The sequence below is a fragment of the Aplidium turbinatum genome, chromosome 15 (assembly GCF_918807975.1).
Source record: "Aplidium turbinatum chromosome 15, kaAplTurb1.1, whole genome shotgun sequence".
NCBI lineage: Eukaryota > Metazoa > Chordata > Ascidiacea > Aplousobranchia > Polyclinidae > Aplidium > Aplidium turbinatum.
The window spans coordinates 9374672-9398633 of NC_137486.1; the positions used below are offsets into that span (position 1 = coordinate 9374672).

The 23962-nt window shown below is 38.1% G+C and overlaps 1 protein-coding gene across 1 annotated transcript; it reads left to right on the top strand.

Annotated features, from left to right (window-relative positions):
• Positions 1-7182: 7182 nt before the first annotated feature.
• LOC145783950 (membrane-bound transcription factor site-1 protease-like) lies at positions 7183-23885 on the top strand. The gene is made up of 14 exons (XM_082595712.1): positions 7183-7692; positions 10277-10495; positions 10847-11110; positions 11624-11807; positions 12587-12984; positions 13178-13396; positions 14451-14724; positions 16086-16207; positions 17176-17314; positions 17822-18051; positions 18417-18521; positions 19273-19392; positions 21088-21240; positions 21467-23885. Exons 1-14 carry the CDS (start codon positions 7183-7185, stop codon positions 22037-22039), a joined length of 3510 nt encoding a protein of 1169 aa, XP_082451838.1. The 3' UTR covers positions 22040-23885.
• Positions 23886-23962: the final 77 nt, after the last annotated feature.

Here is a 23962-nt window from a genome sequence, read left to right on the forward strand (position 1 = left end):
GACAAGCTCATATCAATTTTCAGAACCAAGAATTACAACATAAGTTTAGCCTATGGTCAATTTGAGGGCACTGATTTCAAAACAATCCGTTTAGTTTTGTAGTAACGAATTATTATTATTTAACCACTTCTTTTTCCAAATGTTTATTATGCGCAAGTTGGTAAGCTAACGTTGCCTAATAAGTAATAACTGCAGGAGTGCAAAGCAAATAAGACTTACACATAAGTCTCAAGGGGAGCACTTGAGCAGCATAGGAGTATCAGGCAGACTTGGACAACTAGATAATTCTAGTTGTTTAATTCGATGAATTAGAGCAAAATGTTAGTAGGCCGGGGACATAGTGTAGTAGGCCTATGTAAATTTCTAATCTAATTTGGTAAAAACTTGTTTACTCTAATTCTAATCTAATCTCCAGTTGTTCCAAAAATTCTAGTTTTTCTAACAGTGTTTTTCAGCTAATGAAAGAAAACCTCATGCAAGGAAAATGCAATAAAACGATCACATCAAAGTGTCATATTCCATCGCTTAAGTAGCGAAGCCAATAAAAACTCGATTAACTCATCAATTCCCTTACATCACAATGTCTGTTATGACGTAAGTGGTTTTGGTGCAGTGATGGGGGAATGACCATAGACATCGTGGGAATGACACTTTGATCCAGAGTTGCCCATGAGTTGCTATATTAGCGTTTTTATCCAAATAGAAAAAGATATGTGACGACGGTGTCAAACTAATTCTAATCTAGTTTAAACTCTACTCTAGTTTGCGAAAACTTACCTAGCTCTAATTTCAAGTCTAGTCTAATTTGTAAAAACTAGAGTAGCTGTAATTCTAATTCTATTCCAATTTCAAAAAGCTGAAAAAATTCTGGTTGTCCAGTCTGGTATCAGGATCATTTTATTTTTAATGAAAATTTTGTGTTTGGCATTTTGATTGGATAAAAATGTTTTTTTGATATAAAAATATTTAAAAGGGGTTTCAGTAGGCTATCATAGGCTATTTATTTTACCTCGGATTAGCTATAGGCTAACTTAGGGATTTAAAAATTTAGGCTATAGAAAAAGAAGTAAGCCTATAGGCTAGAGCAGTGGTTCTCAAACTTTTTGTTTTGGCGGACCCTTTTGGTACCTTCGAAGCGGTCTCGGACCCTTAAAAAAATTTTATCTGAAATTTTGGTATATTGCTTCTCCTATAATGGAATCAAATGTTTCATAAGTTTCGAAGCGACACACTTAGAAGAATTTGCTGAACTCGCGACGCACTTATGTCGATTGATGGCATCATAGTTAATAAATATATTTATTAACTATGATGGCATTGACGAAATTATGTTATAAGCTATATGTTGGCACACAGCATCAAAAATGAGTACGTTAATCTATGTCAGAGGTGACACCTTCCTTTGCTACAGGTCGAGGCTGGCAGATGAAAATCTTAGTGTGCAGTTGAGAGTTGTCACATTGTCTGTTCGACCTAATATTGAACGCTTAGTCAAGCAAAAAACTTTCCAAAAATCCCACTAAGCAAAAAAATTCAATGCTTCAATGTTATGTTTTAATATTTTATGCTTCAATGCTGCATTACAGTAGAGAGCTTCAGCTGTATGATTCGCATGGGCTTTTGTTTGTTGTTTGAAAAAGAAATTTTATCTGATTTGTTGTTTCGGAGCATAATGGTCGAAACATTTCCTCAAATTGAGCATTAGAGGATAGAGCCAAATAAAGAAGAAATCATACTCATATGAAAGCAAACGCTTAACTGGAAAATTAAACTTAGAAAATTAAACTGTCTTCAGTGCAAATAGGCCTACTGTTTATTTTTATTTATTTATTTGCAATCAGACTCAAAGTCCATAGAATTTAAATATATTAACTCTTGTTGCTCTATCCTTTTTGCTCAAGTTGATTTGTTTTTATTTTTACTGTTGTATGTTTCGATTCTGCATAAGATAATTTCAACTGTGTGAGTTTTATTACTTTCATTTGCCGTTTGTTACTTTTCATGAATAATATCTTGAGTAGGCTACGGTAGCTTCTAAAGCATTTCATAGTAGGCTACAGGTAGGCTACGATTAAAAAGTTGTGTGGCCCGATAACTCATGTGTAATTGACAAAGTGGCCCGCGACCGCAAAAAGGTTCGTCATCCTTGATCTATATGTTGATTTGATGTTTTTCTATAAATTTTATCAAAAATCAATAAAATTTTGCGACCGTTACAAACAATATCTCCCTTTTTTCATTTCTAATCAGTGTATTAATTCGTTATAATCTTTGTCATTGCAAAACTGTGAGCAGTGATGGACTGCTGACTAACGTTTGTACTTCTAAGTTATAAGCATTGATCAATAGACTGCTGTCTTATTAAAAAAATAATTCATTTATATATTTTTTAGTCAAGAAACCAAACCTTTGAACTTTCAAAGGACACCGCACAAGTCCGTTGGGAACAATAGTTAGAAAATCACGGTAATACACAAATAAAGTAACTTACAACCAACCAATTTTTAAACTTTGTAATTTATCAATCATGCTGCAAACTCGGAAACTTTCACGAACCCCCTGAAATCGCTTCACGGACCCCTTGGGGTCCGCGGACCCCAGGTTGAGAACCACTGGGCTAGAGATAGGCTGTGCAGCCTGTATAGCGGGTCTAGAAACAAAAATTTGGTGGACACCAATCTTCAACGTGCCGTAGTAAAGTTTTCTAAGAGAGTAATAACAATGCAAAATTTAAGATCCAAAGAGAGAAAGGGTGTGGTTTGAAGACTTGCCCAAAAAGATGCCCAAAGGGCAGAGGGCAGGCTACTTTTGGACCCGAGCCTGAGACCATTTTAGAGGACCGTTTTTTCAATGGGCTAAAGAACGAAGAAAACATCGCTTATGCTTTGGAGTTCTGTTAGTTTCGTTAGCAGGCTATGGCACCGTAGTCTCGTGTTTGGGAGGCCACATAGCTTCTCAATCGCACTGGGCCCAAACTGTTCTCTCAACAGTCCTGATTGAAAGGTAAAAAAAACATGATAATGTGGTTACAATTTCATTGTTGTAATGTTGTCATTAACGTATTTTCGCGGTGCTCATGCTGTGCGATCATCATCACCAGTTTACGCTACCTCAAAAGTCTTCCATCGCCGGAGTCGTTGAAACAAATGCATGTGACCAACTTTGGTTTCGCTGCAACGACTTTTCTAAATCACAGGTCTTGGAAGTGTTGCCAAGTAAAAAATTTTGGCTACTATATGGTAAAATTTTAAGGTCGTTGGAGACAAAAATTTAAAATTAAAGAAATTTTTTGGGTCAAAAAAAAAACCAGAGTTGGTTGCTAGATTTATTATCAAAATAGGCAAGCCCTTTTCCAGCGATCATGTTCAAACGACAAAGAAATGCTTCGAAAACATCTGGCTTCTCCATCTTGGTCAGGTGAAGACCTTGTTTTGTTTTTGCTTTGATTGTGAGAATTTTTATTTTAGCTCAAACTGAGAAAGTTTTTGCTATTTATGCCAAAATTGTTATTAAAGATAAAATAAGACACAAATTTAAATTTAGTGAAAGATTCAATGTAGCTTGATGCAGTTTTGGTTGTCCGCAGACATTATATCTAAATTTTTATGGAAGCAAGCTGGCTTCAGAAGCGCAAAGCAGTCTATGCTTGCTTCCACTGCTGCGCCTGAAAGGGAATTTAGTACTGCAAACAATTCTGTTTATAAAAATGGCACACAATTGGCATCACTGCAGCAGCAGCTACAGATGCAACTCTTGTGTCATTCAGACAATGGCAAACTTTTTTCACAGGTCATACCAACATAGGCTACACTTACAGCTTAAAATTTGACTGAACACCAACCTTTTAGAGGCTAAGATTACTAGTACAAATTGATAATTTGAGTATTAGTTAATAAATATAGTTTTTGTGTATATTTTGTGTAATTTTGAGCTATTTTTGTGCTATCTTTATAACTCTTGTTATAACTTAATATAACTCTTGTTATAAAGATAAATAATGACAAATAATAACAAAGACAAATAATGGATTAGATTTTGCACTTGCGCTGAAAATTTTAACAGCATCTGGCAACATTAGTAATAGGAAAGCACTGATTTGAGATTCAGTCATTTCGTGATCACCCTTTAGCAGTTTGAATTCTCAAAACTATCACTTCAAAGGGACAGAAAGTCAATTCAGCGAAGAGTTCAAAATCGAAATTACATCAGGCTCCAGTTTGCACGTTAGCAAGGCCTGTGTGCTGTGTATATAGTTCGTTGTGATTCAGGCTTCTATACATGTGAAATGAAATTAAACTAGAAAAGTTAAAGCTTGTCCAATGTAATACCAGTATTATAGTTATATATGTCTATTTATGTCAGGCGTATTCAATTGATCCTCATGATTGATCAAACTTTTAAAACTGATCCTTACCTTACCCTAACTCAACGGATGCAACCTAGTTCGTACCCTGAACAGTTCGTACCCTGAAAAGATCGAGAGAAAAAATTAAAAAAAGCCAAAGTCGCTGATCACAGTTTCCGCATACATTTTAAAATTTTTCCTTTGAAAAGATCAAGAGAAGAAATAGCCGAAGTCGCTGATCGCAGTTTCTGCAAACAAACAAAAACTCTCAGGATCATTACCGGAAATTTTAAAAGGTTTGCGAAAATTCCGATCTCAACCCTAACCCTTTTAAAATGCTTGCTTGCGGAAACTCCAATCGGCGACTTTGGCAAACTCTTGGAATCATTACCAGAAATTTTTAAATGTTTGTGGAAACTGCGGAAAAACGGAAACTGCGATCAGCGACTTGGGCTTTGTTCTATTTTTTTCTATCGATCTGTTCAGTTTGTTTGTTTGCGGAAACTTCCATCAGCGACTTTGGCTTTTTTAATTTTTTCTCTCAATCTTTTCCTAACCCTAACCCTTTTAAAATGTTTGCAAAAACTGCGATCAGCGACTTCGGCAAACTCTTAAGATCAATACCGGAAATTTTAAAATGTTTGCGAAAACTGAAGAAAAACGGAAACTGCGATCAGCGACTTCAGCTTTGTTCTATTTTTTCTATTGATCTTTTCAGTTTGTTTGTTTGCGGAAACTCCAAACAACAACTTCGGCTTTTTTGAATTTTTTCTCTTGATCTTTTCAGGGTACGAACTGAGGGTACGAACTGTTCAGGGTACAAACTAGGTTGCACCCAACTCAACTTCAAACACCAATACCGATCGGGTGCAACCTACCGTAATTCGTACCATGAACAATTTGTACCGTCAGTTCGTACCTTGAAAAGATCAAGAAAAAAAATTAAAAAAAGCCGAAGTCGCTGATTGCAGTTTCCGCAAACATTTAAAAAAAAATTAGGGTATCGGAATATCAGTTAGGTAAGATCGAGAGAAAAAAATAAAACATTACTGCTTGCAGTTTCCATTTTTCCGCAGTTTCCGCAAACATTTTAAAATTTATGCAATGATCCTAAAAGTTTGCCGAAGTCGCTGATCGCAGTTTCCACAAACATTTTAAAAGGGTTAGGGTTTAGGGTTGATCGGAGTTTATGCAAACATTTAAAAAAGGTTAGGGTTGATCGGAGTTTCAGCAAACAATTTAAAAGGGTTAGGGTGTTTCCGCAAACAAACAAACTGAAATAATCAAGAGAAAAAAATAGAACAAAGCCGAAGTCGCTGACCGCAGTTTCCGCAAACATTTTAAAATTTCCGGTAATGATCCTAAGAGTTTGCTGAAGTCGCTGATCAATCGCAGTTTCCGCAAACATTTTAAAAGGGTTAGGGTTGATCGGAGTTTCCGCAAACATTTTTAATTTTCTAGTAATGATCCTAAGAGTTTTTGTTTGTTTGCGGAAAGTTTTAAATTGTTTGCGGAAACGGCGATTAGCGACTTAGGCTTTTTTAAATTTTTCTCTCGATCTTTTCAAGGTACGAACGGAGGGTATGAATTGTTCATGGTACGAATTAGGTTGCATCCTACCGATCATTGCCTTTAGTCTCTAACTCGACGGCCGAGGGACTTTGCTGACATCACTGATCAACAAATGTGCAGATTAATCAAACGTGTTTTTCATATACTTGCACACATAAACATCCATACATCTTTGCTGGTCTTGGAAATAACAAGCTCAACATACGTTTTTCAGATTAAACTGGGCTCAATTAGCATAACTTTCTTTTTTCTTCTTTGTTTGGAGCCTCCAAGGTCAAAGGTTCAGCCTATTCATTCACAACCTTAGGTTGTTTGCTCGTTTTACACCGAGAGATGTAACGTAGTCCTAGCCAAATTTCGGTCCAGTCTTCAAAAACATGCAGATTGCAGACTCTAACGTCAAAAGTAATCATCACTGCAACAGGGTACGGTACCGTAGGGCGTAGGCATAAAGGTTGTCTTAGTCACCATCTCCAATCTTTCTTGAACAGAGTAACAAAAAGGCTGAAGTTAAGTACCATATGTTTAATAAAATATTTGGTTTATCTGCTTTGATGTTGGTTGACTGATCTACATGCAAGTTTTGTTTTGGATTCTTGATTGCAGCAGACTTTTGATTGTAGTTACAGAAACATTTATAATTTTTATTTCAACATACTGTTGACTGTATATTGTATAATGTATATGTAGGCTACCGGTTGGCCAAAATAGACATTCTGCCAGTAAGTGCAATGTTTGTTGATGGCAGTTTACTATAGGCCACCATATGTCATGGTCAGTGATGCGCATGCTGATCAAAGAAGTTGGTCAACAATGTGATGGATCGGTCATGCAGAGTTTGCTTAACCTAGTTTCATTTTGAGCTGTTTGCTGATTAAGAAATTTCCTATTTCGGGCATGACTGTATATTTACAAAGTTACCTCAAACATAACTAATAATGGCAACTTCCTAAAATAGTTTATGTACAAGATAGAACATCCACCTGTATTGAAAGTTTTTTTAACTTGATATCTTTGAAAAATTCTATATACGGTATTTATTATATATTCTTGGCTTCCATACCTATAATCATGCTCCAAGCTTGAACTTTTAATTAATAGAGCTACACATTAGATGTAGATTGGTTCGTAATATACTACTGTATATTGAGTTAACTAGGCATGGCCTTATCTATATATGTACTTGTTACTTACCCTCTTTGTTTTATAGAAGAAGCTTAAGACTTGTGAACATGGATAGTATATTGTAGTTACTATCTGCCATCATGGGGCCTTTGAAAGAAAGTTCCAAGACTCAACAAAAAGGCGTAACTTCATGTAGAACATCTCATCATACTCATCTTTCAAAGTTTTTTATATTTGTTTCTGTTGTCCTTATTGCAAACTTGTTTTATCAATTCATCCCTCAATATAAAAGAACAGAAAGCTATTTTTATCAACTTGATAAAAGAAAACTTGCAGATGATGATTTCAAAAGTTTGACTTTTTCTAATATTTCAACTCAGAACTACCATAATGGATCGAAAAACAATGTTCAACATACTTTTCCACAAGACTTACATGAAAGTTTTTCAGTTGATGTTGTACATGACAATTATATTGTCCAATTTGATGGATACTATGCAAAGGACACTCGGCGGCAGTACATATTTGAAGCTTTACTCCCCTTGGGTATTAATACTTTACATTATGGAGTCCTACCTCATACAGGACTAGCCGATCACTATCCAAGTGATTTTGATGTTTTGCAAGTTCACCCTCAAGCTACGTTGCAGGTATTTAAACCTATCAGAAAACATTGTTAAAGTGCAGTGTCAACTTGCATATAGATAGTGATTTACATTACTAAGGCAATTACATAACAAAAATGCGTGGTATTTATTAGATGCAACCTAATTCGTACCTTCATTTTGTACCCTGAAAAAATTAAAAAAGCCAAAATAGCACACGGATTAGAGTTTCCGCTTAACTCTAACTTTTAAATGTTTGCGGAAACTCTGATTAGCGACTTCGGCTTTGTTGCAATCAGCGACTTCGGCTTTGTGCTGTTTTTCTTTCGATCTTTTCAGGGTACGAAATGAGGGTACGGATTGTTCAGGGTACAAATCAGGTTGCACCCGTAATATTTATTTGTTAATGCTCCAAAAGTTGTGTTAGACCAGGGGTTGGGAACACATGACTCGCTATCCATATATGGCTCTTTTGATGACAGCATCTGGTTCACAGATAAATCTAACCTTTTTAAAGTTCAAAATGCGAAAGTTTAATCTTAACTCTTCTTCACAATTGGGTCTGCTACTATTCGGCGGAATGGCCCGTTTCGGCGAGTCCGATTCGGCTAAACCGATTCGGTGAGTTCCCTATTCAGCGAGAGCCTTTTTCGACAAGTGCCCTATTCGGCAAGTTTTTGAAATTTTATTTTTGAAAGGGAATTATCGGGTACCGTAGCCTAACTGTTTTCACATCGTTTTAACGTCGCTGAACGTGCAGAAAGGAATAAAAATAAAATGTTTGAACTATTAAATTAAAATTCGTCATGTCAGTTCAGTATCATATCAAAAACAATACACATCAACATAGCAAAGGTAGAAGCGACAAAACGCGAACGCTAAAACGTGCTTGAATTTGTCATGTCCGTTCAGTTGTTTTTAAGGTAGAAGCGACAAAACGCGAACGTTAAAACGTGCTTGAATTCGTCATGTCCGTTCAGTTGTTTTTAAGGTAGAAGCGACAAAACACAAACGGTAAAACGTGTTTGTGTGTGACCGAAGTAAGTTATTGAGTTGAAAGAAATTTGGCACGGTTGCAACACCTTCAGAAAAATTTAGGATGTAAAGGGAAAATAAAAAAAAGAAAATGTTACAAAAAAAAAATCATGTTTATATCTATAAGTTAGTACTTTTGAATAGTTAAAATGATTAGTTTGGATCAACAAATGTGTGGCCTACAGCTTGGATTGAAAGGAAATTATCGGTTACCGTAGCCTAGTTATCCCTACCAGCAAAAATTTGTTCCAAGAATCCAGTTAGCCTAACAGTTCATTTTTACGTTGTAGTAACAGAATGAAAAGGCTAACCAAATGTGTGGCTTATCGTTTTAACGTCGCTAAACGTTGAAATCAGGTAGAAAAGAGAACTTAGATGACTGGGATACGTTACGGTTGAAACTGAGAAACATTCACAGAAACCCTTCGATACGTTGCATTTTTAAGATTATGCATTTTTAAGATAATGTATTCAGACGTTGAATCAATGTACAAATGAACTGTTAGGCTAAATGGGTTCTTGGAACAAATCGAAGGGCTTCTGTGAATGTTTCCCAGTTTCAACGTATCCTAGTCAGCAAAGTTCTCTTTTTTTTACACGATTTCAACTTTAAGCGACGTTAAAACAATGTAAAAACGGCAATTTCTGCTGGTTGGGATAACTAGGCTACGGTACCCGATAATTTCCTTTCAATTCAAGCTGTAGGCCACACATTTGTTGATCCAAACTAATCATTTTAACTATTCAAAAGTACTAACTTATAGACATTAAACATGATTTTTTTTTGTAACATTTTCTTTTTTTTATTTTCCGTTTATTTCTTAAATTTTTCTGAAGGTGTTGCGACCGTGCCAAATTTCTTTCAACTCAATAACTTACTTCGATCACAAGCACGTTTTAACGTTCGTGTTTTGTCACTTCTACCTTTTTCTACACCTTTGCTATGTTGACGTGAATTGTTTTGATATCATGATCAAAAATAAAAACAACTGAATTGACATGACGAACTCAAGCACGTTTTAACGTTCGCGTTTTGTCGCTTCTACCTTTGCTATGTTGACGTGTATTGTTTTTGATATGATAGTCAGAAATAAAAACAACTCAACTGAACTGACATAACGAATTTTAATTTAATAGTTCAAACATTTTATTTTTATTCCTTTCTGGCTCTGCACGATTTCAACGTTTAACGATGTAAAAACGGCAATTATAATTAGGCTAGTACCCGATAATTCCTTTTTAAAAATAAAATTCCAAAAACTTGCTGAATAGGGCACTCGCCAAAAAAGGCTCTCGCCGAATAGAAGCAGACCCACTATTCGGTGAGTCCAATTCGGTGAGTTCCTAACCCCTAACCCTAAAACGGCAATGATAATTAGGCTACGGTACCCAATAATTTAAAAAAAAAATTGAAAAAATCACCAAATAGGGATCGGACTCACCGAATCGGACTCATCGAAACGGGCAATTCCGTTCACAATTTACAGCTGAAAAAGTGAAAATACGCTCTGAATGCACCAAATTAAATATAATTTTCCTTTATGAAAATCATTGCTTAGCATTTAATATTCCTTTATGAAATCATTGCTCACAGGTTACTGAGATTCAACATGTTCGAATCAAACACATCACAATGCAACGCAAAGTTACAAGGACGTTAAGTGGTTTTGTACCTGCTGAAGACCATGAAGACATAGATCGGTTCATCCATCGTTCTCCTTCAGCTACTGGAGACCTTTTCTGGTACACATCCTCTAAACACAACTCCAGGCTACCATTAAGATCTTTTCATAAGCAAGGTCAAATTTCTCAGGTGTGTACTGTGTGTTCGTTAACACAGAACTTGTATGGAATGAGAGTGTTTATGCCACATACAGTAGTGTATGCCGTGTTGCTAGTAAACATGTAGGTTTTAGTTGTTTTAGTTTCTTGTTAAGCTTAGTAAAGCCAAACTGGCGAACAAAACACTTTGGAGATAGGCTAATCATTTCAACGTCTTGGGGTAGTCTAGCCCACAGTCACCAGAAGAATCGAGTACCTTCGCTTTATGTTTCCATGGCTCTGTTATAGTTTTATCATCATTCAAGGAATGTAATGACAGCCAACCTTCGTATCGGAGAGGGCACATGATGATGGAATATTTTAACAAATGCTATTCTTTTAGCTTCTGCAAGCCGATCAGTTGTGGGAATTTGGGTACACAGGGAAAGGAGTAAAAGTGGCCGTGTTTGACACAGGGCTGCCTGAGAAGCATTCCCACTTTCGCAATATCATGGAAAGAACAGATTGGACCGACGAAAAGACGGCAGAGGATGGGCTCGGACACGGTACCTTTGTTGCCGGGGTGATTGGCGGCTCCAACAAAGACTGCCCCGGTCTTGCTCCCGATGCAGACCTGTATATATTTCGAGTCTTCACCAATAACCAGGTTACTTTGATAAGTAATATATTTTCTGGCCAAGTCATCTGACTAACCCATCAGGTTCTTTTTTCTGGCACAAGAGCCAATATGTATAATTGTATATACTCGTTGACTTCCTGGTGTTTAAAACTTCATCATGTTTCGGCATTATCACGAAATGTGACGTCATGGCCTTTTTCACTTCACACACGCTAGTACGGTCGTCATAGATTGATCCAGTTTGCCTGTGTAGTTTGTACGCTTGTCCATGCTGTCAAACTTTGTTACTGTACCCCTGATCAAAAAAACAATTTGTTACATTTCGAATTGGAATGTAAAACTTTCTTATTGAAAGCTCCGTCAGTTGTAAGAACTTATTAAGTCATATAATCTAAAGTTTATTATTATTAGCTTCATTTTCTTTTATGGTTGAATTTTACCGTTTCAGGTTAGTACCCTAGAATCAAACAGCTTGTGAAAATACTACAAGGGACCCAAGTTATGCTTGTCGCCGTTGACATGTTTTTTCATATCGCTCAGGTTTCATATACCTCTTGGTTTCTTGATGCCTTCAATTACGCGATTTTACGAAAAGTAAACATATTGAACTTAAGCATTGGAGGACCTGATTTCATGGATAAGCCATTCGTTGAAAAAGTGTGGGAGTTGACAGCCAATAACATTGTCATGATATCTGCAATTGGAAATGATGGACCACTGTATGGTAATACAACGTTGTTTTAATTAAGTCTATTCCAACTGCTTGCATGGTTTGTCGCGTTTTGTTGCTGCGTCATTGTTTCCAGTTACTTGTTGAATTTCAAACGATGTGGATTTGTCCAAGTTTATTTTAATGATCTTTTTTATGACAGTGCAAAGTGCATCTTTAGCCATGGTTTAAACATGATCCAATTTCCGATAAAAACAAACTTATTTTCACACGAGTCAGTTCAATCATAAACTGTTAAAAGTTGATTTTGATCTGCTTGCAGCATTCAAATAGATTCAGGTGATTCTATTTGGATAAGCTTAACTGAAGATGATCTAGCTAGCAGATGGAAATCGATTTTTAGCTGTTAAACTGACCTTTGTGAACATAAATTCATTGTATTACAAGACATGTAACCGGTCGTTCATATCAAGCACTATTGTGAGTTTGACACCTGTCAGAAGATATCTCACTTTCTTGATCCAATTTTGGATGATTCTTTGATTTAACCATAAACAAATACAACTTGATTTAACTCATCAAATTCATCATTCATTCGTTTGGGCGCACTCGGAAATAATTTTCACGGCTTTTCCGAACGACTTTGTCGTTGATCCGACTTGTCAGTTCACATTTGTGCACTGCAGTGTCCTGTTCTACTTGTTAGAAAACTATAATTTTTTTATTTAAACTACTTTTTCTAATGTCATAGTTTGGTTCCCAAAGAAGAACCTGTTCATTTATAAGTTTCTAACCAAATAGTCTTGAAAATTGACTCTCCTCCTTGTTCTTAGGGACGCTGAATAATCCTGCTGACCAGATGGATGTCATTGGTGTTGGTGGAATCGACTACAGTGACAACATCGCTCGCTTCTCATCTCGAGGAATGACTACGTGGGAACTCCCCGCCGGGTACGGAAGGGTGAAACCGGACATTGTGACGTACGGGTCGAATGTGCGGGGTTCTGGATTGCGCGGTGGCTGTCGTACTTTGTCAGGCACCAGTGTCGCGTCGCCAGTGGCAGCAGGTGCAGTCGCATTGCTGTTGAGTTCCATGAAAGACGAGCGCCACCGTAGCATGGTGAACCCTGCCAGTGTGAAGCAGGCATTGATGGATTCGGCTGAGAGGCTCCCCTCTGCCAATATGTTTGAGCAAGGTCAAGGGAAATTGAATCTCATCCAAGCATATCAGGTAATTGTGTTGCATCCTGAATGTGCAGTCAGATCGAAAGTATCCGTCATAGTACCGCCGGCAAATCGCTGACCAATCAGTAAGCTGTCGAGTTCTATGGTACGGTGAAATGCATCTTCACATAGTTTACAATCTTTAAGGTGTGAGTCGCTTTTTGCACATTAACTTTGTAACGGTTACGTTTCTATTTTAGGTTCTCAATGCGTATCATCCGCAAGCTTGTCTGATACCGAGTTATCTCGATTTAACAGAATGCCCGTACATGTGGCCCTATTGCACCCAGCCCATATACCACACAGGCATCCCGATCATAGTAAACGTTACCATACTGAATGGAATGGAGGTGACTGGGAGAATTCATGGCAAGCCTGTTTGGCATCCATATACCCAACACAATGGAAACATGATCGAGGTAACTGCAACTATTGATGTGTTTAGACTTTAGAAGGAGTTGAGAGACACCCAGACAGCAAATCAGATTAAAAACGACTAATTTGCTCTCTGTGTGGTTCACAGTCATCGCAGCAATGTTCACTTTTCTTTACATTGTTTCAACGTCCATATTTTTATGATATAAATTAGTAAAATAGCCTACCTTTTGTGTTTGCAGTGTAAAAACGTTAGAATTTGTTGTATTTTTGATATGCATTCTTTCATTAATTAGAACGCATTAACATAAATTGGCTTCCTTGTCTACCCGCCCATTTAATCTAAATCTTCAATCACCGGACGGACCTAACTCCTAAGTCTGGATTCGACAAACAAACAAAAATAATTAGACTAGGCCTACATCGATTTTTGTACCGTTTTTTTTTTTTTTTTTTTAATCAACGTTTTTGCGTTTTTCTTGCACTGTAGCGACTACAGTTCATTGTAATCCATTTGCTAGTTGACTGCTATTCCATATTTTAGTAGACAGTACGACTAAGTTTTATTTGAATTTATCGATGTTACTTCATATATAACAAAAAATACCAGTTACTTTGCTGAAGCAATCATGATTGACATTGCATTGTTGTTAGAGAGAAAGTTATAAGTTCGTGTTTTCCATTAGGAGTCGATGTCCTGATAAAAGCTGTGGTTTTGTGTTTGAAGATTGGCATGGCATGTATTTCTTTCGTTTATAAAAAAAAAAAGAGGTCTTGCGCCCCAGAAAGCAAAATTTATGATTTGTGCATTGCTTCAACGTATGCAGACGTCTAGGGCGTCATGGATTCTGAAATCAGATATTGTTTGTTCTCTGGTAGTCTCTTGACATAGTCTTAAAATACCTCAGGTAGTAAAACGAGGGAGTCGACAGCTCCTCGGTCCCAGAAGCGAAGACGAATTGCACAGCAGTTTATTTATTTTTTATGTTTTTACTTACACTGTAACACAGTTTATTCCCTGTGGTTAAAAATGCTATTTCGAGGAAGGAACCGCAAAAATTAAGAAATCTACTCTATTTAAAAAAACACGCTTTTTAGGTGTCGTTCACATATTCGGACGTACTGTGGCCCTGGTCCGGTTACTTAGCTCTTTCTATATCCGCATCTGGGAAGGCCGCGAATTGGGAGGGCACTGTTGAGGGTCATGTGGAACTCACCGTGTCCTCACCCTCCTACGAGAAGCGTGGTCCAAGAGCCTCTGAGCAGCTCTTGTCAAATTTGAAGCTTTATTTGAAAGTTAAAGTCATTCCGACTCCTCCTCGCGAGAAGAGGATCTTATGGGATCAATTCCATAACCTCCGCTATCCTCCAGGTACTTTGTGCTGTTACTATCTTGGTTTCGGGTGTTGCAGTCTTTGCAAACGTGCCGGTACCTCATACGCACCGTGTATAATAATGTTTATGCCACAGCTAGCAAAATTGGCTCTTTTTTTACATTGATTCAACGTCTGCAGACGTTGAATCAATGTAAACAGGCCTACTTTGCTAGTTGTGGTAGCACATGCTTATCTTCCTAGTTTAATAATTTATTGTTTTAATGAACCCGCAACACATTTCCATTAGACGACTTTATATTGTATGGCCCACAAAGTTTAAAGCAACTTGCATTGTTCGGACGCCATCAGATCGCGTTTTGTTTGGTTCTTTTTGCGTTGAAAGGGGAACTATACACCTTACAACTCAAACAGAAAAGCAAAATCAGGTTGACATAAAACTTTAGTAAGTTTGCATATGCATAACCATTACGGACTTTTCTCTTCACTTTTATAAAGGTTACTAAACACACCACATTAAATTTTCACTACAAATGTTACACCGCTGGCAACTTCAACTATGCTTCGCTTCCACGCCAGTTCAAACTTTCCCAGACAGCAAATCAACCGTTTTTTTACTTTGATTCAACGTCTGGACGTTGAATCAATGTAAAAAACGGTTGATTTGTTGTCTAGGTTGTGATTTTAAAACAGAACTGTTCAGTAGGTTGTTGATTTGAGGCACGACAGCATGCTTTTAACGTGTATGAGTAACGTTATCACAATTTAATGATAGCAGGCTCTTTTATGTATTTCAAAATTTAATTAAACTCAACTGTTTCCTTCAAGAAACTTGGTTAGTTGATAACTATATGTCCGGCGAATAAATAGTCCAGCAAACAAAGTTTGTCTCTGTACAAAAAGTAAATCAGTGGAATTTACAAGATGAAAGTTTGTTTCTAGTTTTTGTTACTTTTCAACTCGCTTAACATTTAGTTTCCGACAACAACATGTTTCTGTGCTATGGCGATTTTTCATTTGAATAGACAGTCTGGACTTTGGAGCCATCTGCTTTAGCTCTTTCAAGAATTCCAAATTAACGACATCCGAATTTATTAGAGATCATGACTCTTAAAACAACGCAATAGAATTCTTTTTTCCTGTCTCAACACCGAGTTTTTGTACCAATCCAATTTGCATGCTGTGGATATAACTCAACCAACAAAACCCATCTCTTCTACGCTTACTTAACGTCTGCGGATTTCGAAGTACATAAATGCAAAAATAATGGATATTGCCAGCTGGGATTGATTCTGAAAGACGTTGAATCGTCTGCAGACGTTGAATCAATGGAAAAAAAGATGATTTACTGTCTGGGGAGTGACATCTTCACCGTTTCATTGATGTTCACTTCATCCAGGTTATTTTCCTCGGGATAACCTCCGAATGAAGAATGACCCTTTGGACTGGAACGGCGATCACATCCACACCAACTATCGGGACCTCTACCAGCACCTTCGTAATGCTGGCTACTACGTCGAGGTATTGCTTGCCGTTCAACTTGAAGTGCCTATGAACTTAGGTTCTACTTCTATCCCATGGCGATCTGTATACACACTACACAGGCCTTGACAACGTACGAACTGGAGGGCTGACTGAAGGCCGATGTATTTTCAATTTTGAAGTTTAAGCTAAATTCACTTTATATTTCTTTTAAATGATAATTTAAACAATTTAAATTGCCAAAGTGTGATCACTGAATCCCAAATCACTGCAAAACTCCTAAAATTATGTTGACAAAATGACAATATTTTCCGAAATACTGGTGTTGCCAGACGCTTTTTGGATTTCCAGTACAAGTGCCAAAATCTATTCCGTTATTTGAATGGTAAAAACAGCACAAAAGTAACTCAAACTCTCACAAAATATAGACAAAGACTCTATTTATCAACTAATACTCAAACTATCAACTTATACTCGCGATTATGGCTACTAACAGATCGGCCTTCACCCTTCAGTCAAATTTTAAGCTGCACGTTGCCATGGCCTGTGTATAAAGGTCGCCATGTTCTATCCATTGTCACCTTTATTGTGTTGCGTGTATGATGCGCAAGATACATTGTCACAATAGACGTAACATAAGAACACGATTTAAATCTTGGAAGCAATGGTGAAAGGCACACAACATGGTGGTGAAAGGCACACAACATGGCGATGAAAGGCACACAACATGGTGGTGAAAGGCACACAACATGGCGATGAAAGGCACACAACGTGGTGATGAAAGGCACACAACATGGCGATGAAAGGCACACAACATGGTGGTGAAAGGCACACAACATGGCGATGAAAGGCACACAACATGGCGATTAAAGGCACACAACATGGTGGTGAAAGGCACACAACATGATGATGAAAGGCACACGACAAGACACACGATATTTCATCCAAAGTATCTTTCGCAGTCCAAGTGGTTGCAGTTGAGGATAAACGTAGTTTTCACACTCCAGGTCCTCGGGACGTCGTTCACCTGCTTTGATGCGAGGAACTACGGAACGTTGCTCATTGTGGACCCGGAAGAGGAGTTCTTCAATGAAGAGATCCACAAATTGAAGAACGATATTTACGAGAAGAGTCTGAACGTGTTAAGTGAGTTCATAGCTAAATATGTCTTCGCCGTTCTGGGTTGTTGCCCAGCCACTCATGGTAAATAGTGTTCAAAAACCTGGAGTCGCATTAACGTCAAAGAAAAAAACAAGCACTCGCACCAGAGCCCATAGTAGTTACAGCAGTGGTGATGAAAGATTCATTTCGCCAAGTTTTGTACATATGTTATAGGACAAAATTTATGCTACTTATCTGCATGCTGGTGATTTTGATTCATTTTTATGCAACCACGGCGGTAGAATTAAGGAAAAATGTAAAATTTTCTAAATTTAAATTACCCACCACAAAAAATGGAACTAACTTTATTGGGAGATTCTTACTGCGTTTAAATGGAAATTGCTGAAACTGTCATTGAATATTTTAATTTTCATGCCATCACAACGCATCAATGAAAATAGCCCAACTTGCAAAAACTGTCTTTCTAGCAACAGCGTTTCCAACTGGAAAATTTGAAAACCCTCAATGTTATCCTTCTTATTCACTTGCCAGTATTCGCCGATTGGTACAACACATCTGTGATGACCAAAGTCAAGTTCTATGACGAAAACACGCGGCGATGGTGGATGCCAGACACTGGAGGATGCAATGCTCCTGCTCTTAACTCCCTCCTGGAGCCGTATGGTATCGCCATCTCAAATCAGGTCTTCTACGGAGACTTCAACATGGCTGGACATGATATGCACTATGCTTCAGGGACATCGTTGTCTAGGTTTCCAAAGGTGCTTAACTACTTATACTGCGTAATATTTTGTTAGAAAAATGTAACAAAACCTTTGTGGCAATTCGCAGCTCAGGTAATCACTCGCTTCTTGATCTATTTGAAAGTGTTGGTGTGTCTTTTTCTCCAAAATCAATAAAACTCTTGAGATTTCCTGTTGAAGTTTTCACAAAGTTTGAACTTTTTTCAGTATTTTAAAATAGAAAATTAACTGTGGCAGAGTTTTTCCGCTTTTTCTACTCCACTGGGGTGCTGATAGATCGCAAAGACTATCTTAAACTTTTTCTTCCCACTTGCGGCAGTCACAAAAAACAAAACGCAATGGCGTCGTCACTATTATAAGAGATGTTTTCAATCTCTTTTCAGGATTCGCTCATAGTCGGGCAGCCACTGCGCGACCAAGGAAATGAAGTGATGTCCGGTGTTGAGTCCCGGGTTACGAAAAGCGTTCCCATTCTCGGAGTGCACCAGGTAATGCGACAATAAAGATTCCTAGTTTTGAAGGCTTTATTGTCATATTGTATGTTGTCCCCATGAAACGATCTTCCTGAGTGCAAGCGACGAAACTTGGCCCTCGTATCTTTGGGTGTACTGCGCAGGCCTGAATGTTTTTATAGGCAATGCCTACGATGCCGCATCGTGTACTAATGTAAGTTGCAAGATCAGTGAAGCAATGACCCCCACAACATGTAGTACAGAAGTTCTTCAAGGGATTGCGTGAATCTTAACTCCCAAAGTAGGGAATTTTTTTTTCAAGTGGAGTACAGACACTCCGCCCTCTCTAGAGCAAGTGTTTCTCTGCTCAAGGATTATGCTGAAAAATAAAAGCGCTCAAAGTTGTATGTGGTATAAATTTCCTCGAATTACTTGTCATACACGGAATGGCCCGTTTCGGTGAGTCCGATTCGTTGAGTCCAATTCGGTGAGTCCGATTCCCTATTCGGTGATTTTTTGAATTTTTTTTTAAATTATCGGGTACCGTAGCCTAATTATCATTGCCGTTTTAGGGTTAGGGGTTAAGAACTCACCGAATAGGACTCACCGAATCGGGCTCACCGAATAGTAGCAGACCCTGTCATACAGCCCCTCGTGTGCTGAAAAGGCTTTCAGTGATTTCAACTAAGAACTTTATGACTTGAACAAAGGTTTGTCATCTGAGCGTATCTTTCTATGGACTAGTTAGTCTTTTCCACGTTTATCACTTCGTGCGTTGTCTATGCAGGCACCAGGCCCACAAGCTGGACGGATAGCAGTCTATGGGGACTCGAACTGCATCGACAGTGCCCACATGACCAAGAACTGCTTCTGGTTGGTGGATGACCTGCTTGTCTTCACAACTCAGGTGAGGCCGCCCTGTTTATGTGTTTTTTTCGGTGTAACGGTCCAGAAGTTACCGTAACTTTCAGACCGCGTATACGCAGTCTAGAAGTTATTGCCAGACCAGAAGTGACCAAACGAAGGTTGCCAGATTTAATGGTTGCAGCAGCTTCAACAAAAATAAGATAAAAGTTTAAACGAAATCTTGTGATAAAAATCATTGTTGTGTTTGAATAAAAAAATGTTTGGAACAAAGCATCGCTTAGAATGTTTCAATCATGGCAGTTTTCAATACAGACCTCAGTAATACATCGTACAAGCTTTGATTTGATTCAAGGCAGGCTTCTTTGCGCTTGATGGCAGGCTAAATTGCAAAAGTAAGCTGCTTGTCTGAGTTGTAGTTGATAAACACAGACTGACTATATTTTACGTAGTCTTGTACTACCTTTTTGCCACTGGCAACATCCAAAATGTCAACTAGATTTTGGTGGTTGTGCTGAAACTCATGAGACAACCTGGCAACACTGGTGCAAGTGAATATTTTATAACAGATTAAACTAAAGTTCTAGGCCAAATTCGATCAAATTTGCATATCATCGTGTGCAAAGACAAGGTGCTTATCGACAAAGTATGAAAGCATAAATCATTTAAACTTTTAAGAAGTCCCTTGAAAAAGTTATGTCTGCATCTCTTTAAACTTCTCCGCATGGCCAATGACTTTACCAGCCATACTTTGCAGTTTACTCTTCTTCTTCTTGCTTATGAGACAGCAATTCAGGTAACATCTCCCAATTGTTGCAACCAGAGCAGTGTCTTCATATCAGGGTCTATGAGATTCACATGTTCTTCAGGTCGAAACTCGAAAGTTTACTCTGAAGCCTAGTTATAAATATGCAAACACAGTTTCCACTGCATAACATTCACTCATTTGCAAGTACTCTCAAGTCAATATTTAAACAGCATGCCCCTTGCAATAGCAGTAACTTCTGGGCTGCTACAGCGGAGTGGCAGTCCAGAAGTGACTGCCAGACCAAAAGTAATTAAGGCTGCCAGGCGCGTCGGCAAAGGATGCAAAAGCGAAAAGTTTGGAACTAAGTTAAAATAACTTGTTGTTCTCAAACTAATGCACCATCTTATTCAGTTAAAATTAATCAATGCTTAAAATTGTCGCTGTGACTTTTTGAGGGTTTATAAATTTTATTGTTTTCCAAAAAAAATAGGAATATTTGGCAACCCTGGGCATCTCTGGACCGCTACAACCGGGTCTGTCAAAAACGTGACTAAAATAATGATTGTTGCTGCTCTGAAACAGTATCACGGCCACTTGTGTCCAAATGTGATTTTGTTTGCATTGACGCTAACGGTATGACTTTCAAATTACCAACAGGTCCATTTTAGCTTTTATTGCTCGTTTTCATTTTGAACACTTGTGAATGTTGTTGGCCTTCTCTTCTAGCTCTCGAGATCTGTTCCTTTCGAAAACAGAAAAGGACTCCTTTCTCGAGGTCCTTCTCAGACTTCCTGTATTTGGGCTACCATATAACTTCCAGTTAAGTAGTTTTATGTCTTGCTGTTCCTCTCTTCGGCACATATTTACTGTGCAGTATGCGGCTAATTCACTTATCCCCCTTCTTTTATATACTTCCTTCCTTACAAACAACAGACTCACTTGTGAATGTTTCCAGGATGAACAACTTTTTCCAACTTGCTTTTATGTCAGGGTATCGTGTCTCCAGCCTTCCGATCGGGCAACTTCCGAGGAGGAAATTTAAGGAGCAAGGAGCGCAGCAGCCGACCCAGTTTCATCCCATTCCAGGATGGAAGAGAACTACCGAAGAGAATGGAAGGAAACCACTTGTTCAAGTATTCCAAGGTGTGCCCGCAAAAGAGATTTTTTGTTACTTAATCAAAATTGTTAAAAGTGATTCAACATTGACGTAACGATGTGGTAACAATACAACAGCATGGGTGGTTCCTGTGCTGTTTTAAAATGTCCATCATTAATAGGTAGGCTATTTTACTCTATAGCGAAACATCTTGCAACTTTACATTGGTTAGTTTGTTGCTTTTATCATCACGTAACGTTGCATTTACATTAGGTGCTGAAATCCCATTTTGGAGAATCGAGACTTGGTCCAATTCCGTCTTGTCCCCGCATCACGTCAGCTCCCAGTGTCCCGCTCAACGAGACTGATCCGGAGTATTTGTGGAAACACAAAAATCTCCTCTCCATCCAGGTCGTTGATTCTCCTCAATTCCGGCGGATAAACTCAGCCGGCAACTCAATGGAAGATGGAAGAGGATGGAAGATTGTGCGCGAAGATCGTGATGTAGAAGAAAACCTGTTTTCTTTCAATTTAAGCGGTTTCGTCCACGGTATCCTGCTTGTAGTGGCCTTGGTTGCTTTGTACGCTATGTTACGTCGGATTTACAGCGGACAAAGGAGAGGACGGTCTTTACGCTTTTTCATTCGCTGCTGTTTCGGTTGGTGGAAAATCTTTCAAGTAAAAACTGGCTTGTCGTCCGAGACGTGGAGTTCTGACGTCACTATCCACAGACCAACTGATTCCAAAGTCCCACGAAAAAAGCAAACCGCAGAGGCAGAGACCTCCAGCATGGAATCGCGGAGCAAAGTAAGACAGTACCAATTCGGAAAGATCCAAGCTGTTTAATTTTTTATTTTGTTATTTCCGCCTAAAAAGAGATACAGGCTGTGCTTGAGAGCTTGTTACTGCAAAACGAAAGCAGCCTTGACGCCGCTCAAAAGGTAGAGTTGCTTTTTACCAGTGCAGTTTTCTTCGCCTGGTATGCGCACATGTTTGCATCATGAAGGCATTCACACGCAACTTGCTGAGATAATGTTACGATTTTCTTTTGCTCGTTGACCAGATGTGGCTATGATCAGCATGTGCTTCACCGATGTCATTATGTTGTTGATAAATTTGTATTGAACAGAACTTTTTTTTTATATTTATGCTTTTGTGCATTGTAGTTCTATAGGGATCTACTATTCTACATGTGTGCGTCGCCATATACCAAGTTTCTGACGGTTTATCAAACTACTAATATGACCGATGTGATGTTATTGGACCATACAGATTACGTCGATTGGTGGAGTATGTCTGTTACTTGTTAGGGTGGGTGTAGGTTAAAGTTTTTAAAGTGCTTGTAGACATTAAGCCGTTTTGTTTTGCGCCGCTCGAAAATATTGAGCATTGTAGACTTTATAATAGTAAAGTAATCATATTAGTAAAATCAGCCAGGTTCGAACTTTTTTCTTGATTTGTTCATAAATCTTATATAAGTATAAAAAAGTATCTTATTCGAAATTTTATTTGAATAATGTACTGAAGTCATCTTCTATATTGGCGAAAGCTTTATAGACAGATACAAGTTTCCATGCCGGGTTGATTTCATTCACCTGATACGTTCAATCGTGGTTGGTAGGTCCTTGTACAACTCATAATTCTTTGAAACGTCGAGAAACCGGAACAGATGTTGAAAAACATCAGTGTTTATCGTATTCCTCATTACCTGAAACTTACATTTTTGTTTTGTTTGCGATTTTTACCGCTCCTTGGTAAAAATCTTTTCTTCACTTTGTTTCATCACCGCAATCCCCGTCAGCTTTCGAGATGAGGAGCGCTCTCACTCAACATCCTAATCCAATAGTTTTGAAAGAATTGCGAAAACCGTAGATCGCGTACCAGTATTCACTGATAGCCAATGCAAACTATTGATCGAAATATGTAGGGAATTTTTATTTAAATACAGTCTAAACTTTTGATTTTGACTGAAATTCAACCTCTCCCTATCTCGCAGCAACTCGTGGTCTATTGATGAAGTGCTTTTATACACAGTAAAACAGACACAATGTTTGCTGAATGCTGAGTTCCTACTGCAAAATTAGCCAAATCACGCTCTTCTAATTATGTATCATTCACTCAAAGACTTTTGCTGCTTCGCATTTAATATTTTCAAATCTGTTTTGTAAATATTTTTACATTGACTGGAGACATGTTGCTGTTAGTGTAATCTTCATTTTCGTCACAGATAGCAACGTTGCCGTTTTTACGTAGTTTCAGCATCTTGAGACGTAGGAAACTAAAAACCGAAACTTTTGCTGTCTACGTGTTAGCATACGAACTCTTTGAATTTGATGAGCAAACGAACATCGCTCGCAAGCAATTATTGTGTCGATTAATTTTTCGTCATATCTAAATCGTATCTAAGATGCAGTACTCTCTCGGTGAGCAAATCAGTCTTTTTTACATTGAGTCCATAATGCCCCACAGCAAATCAACCGTTTTTTGCATTGATTCAACGTCTACAATGTTAAAAATGGTTGATTTGCCGTCTGGGGCTGAATCGATGTAAAAACAAGTGTTTTACTGGCTGGGACTTTTTAAGTGGTTTGCCTTGTGGGGCAATTCTTGAAGTTATCACTGTGCTGCCAATGTTTCGACTTATTTGTACGCACTGTTGTGTAATGTGGGCAATATGCAACAAAGAATCTTGAATCCATTTTTATGTTCGTTGAAGTTATCATGAGGCAGGCATCGTAGGCTAATTAACGTGGAATCAATGCTAAAAAG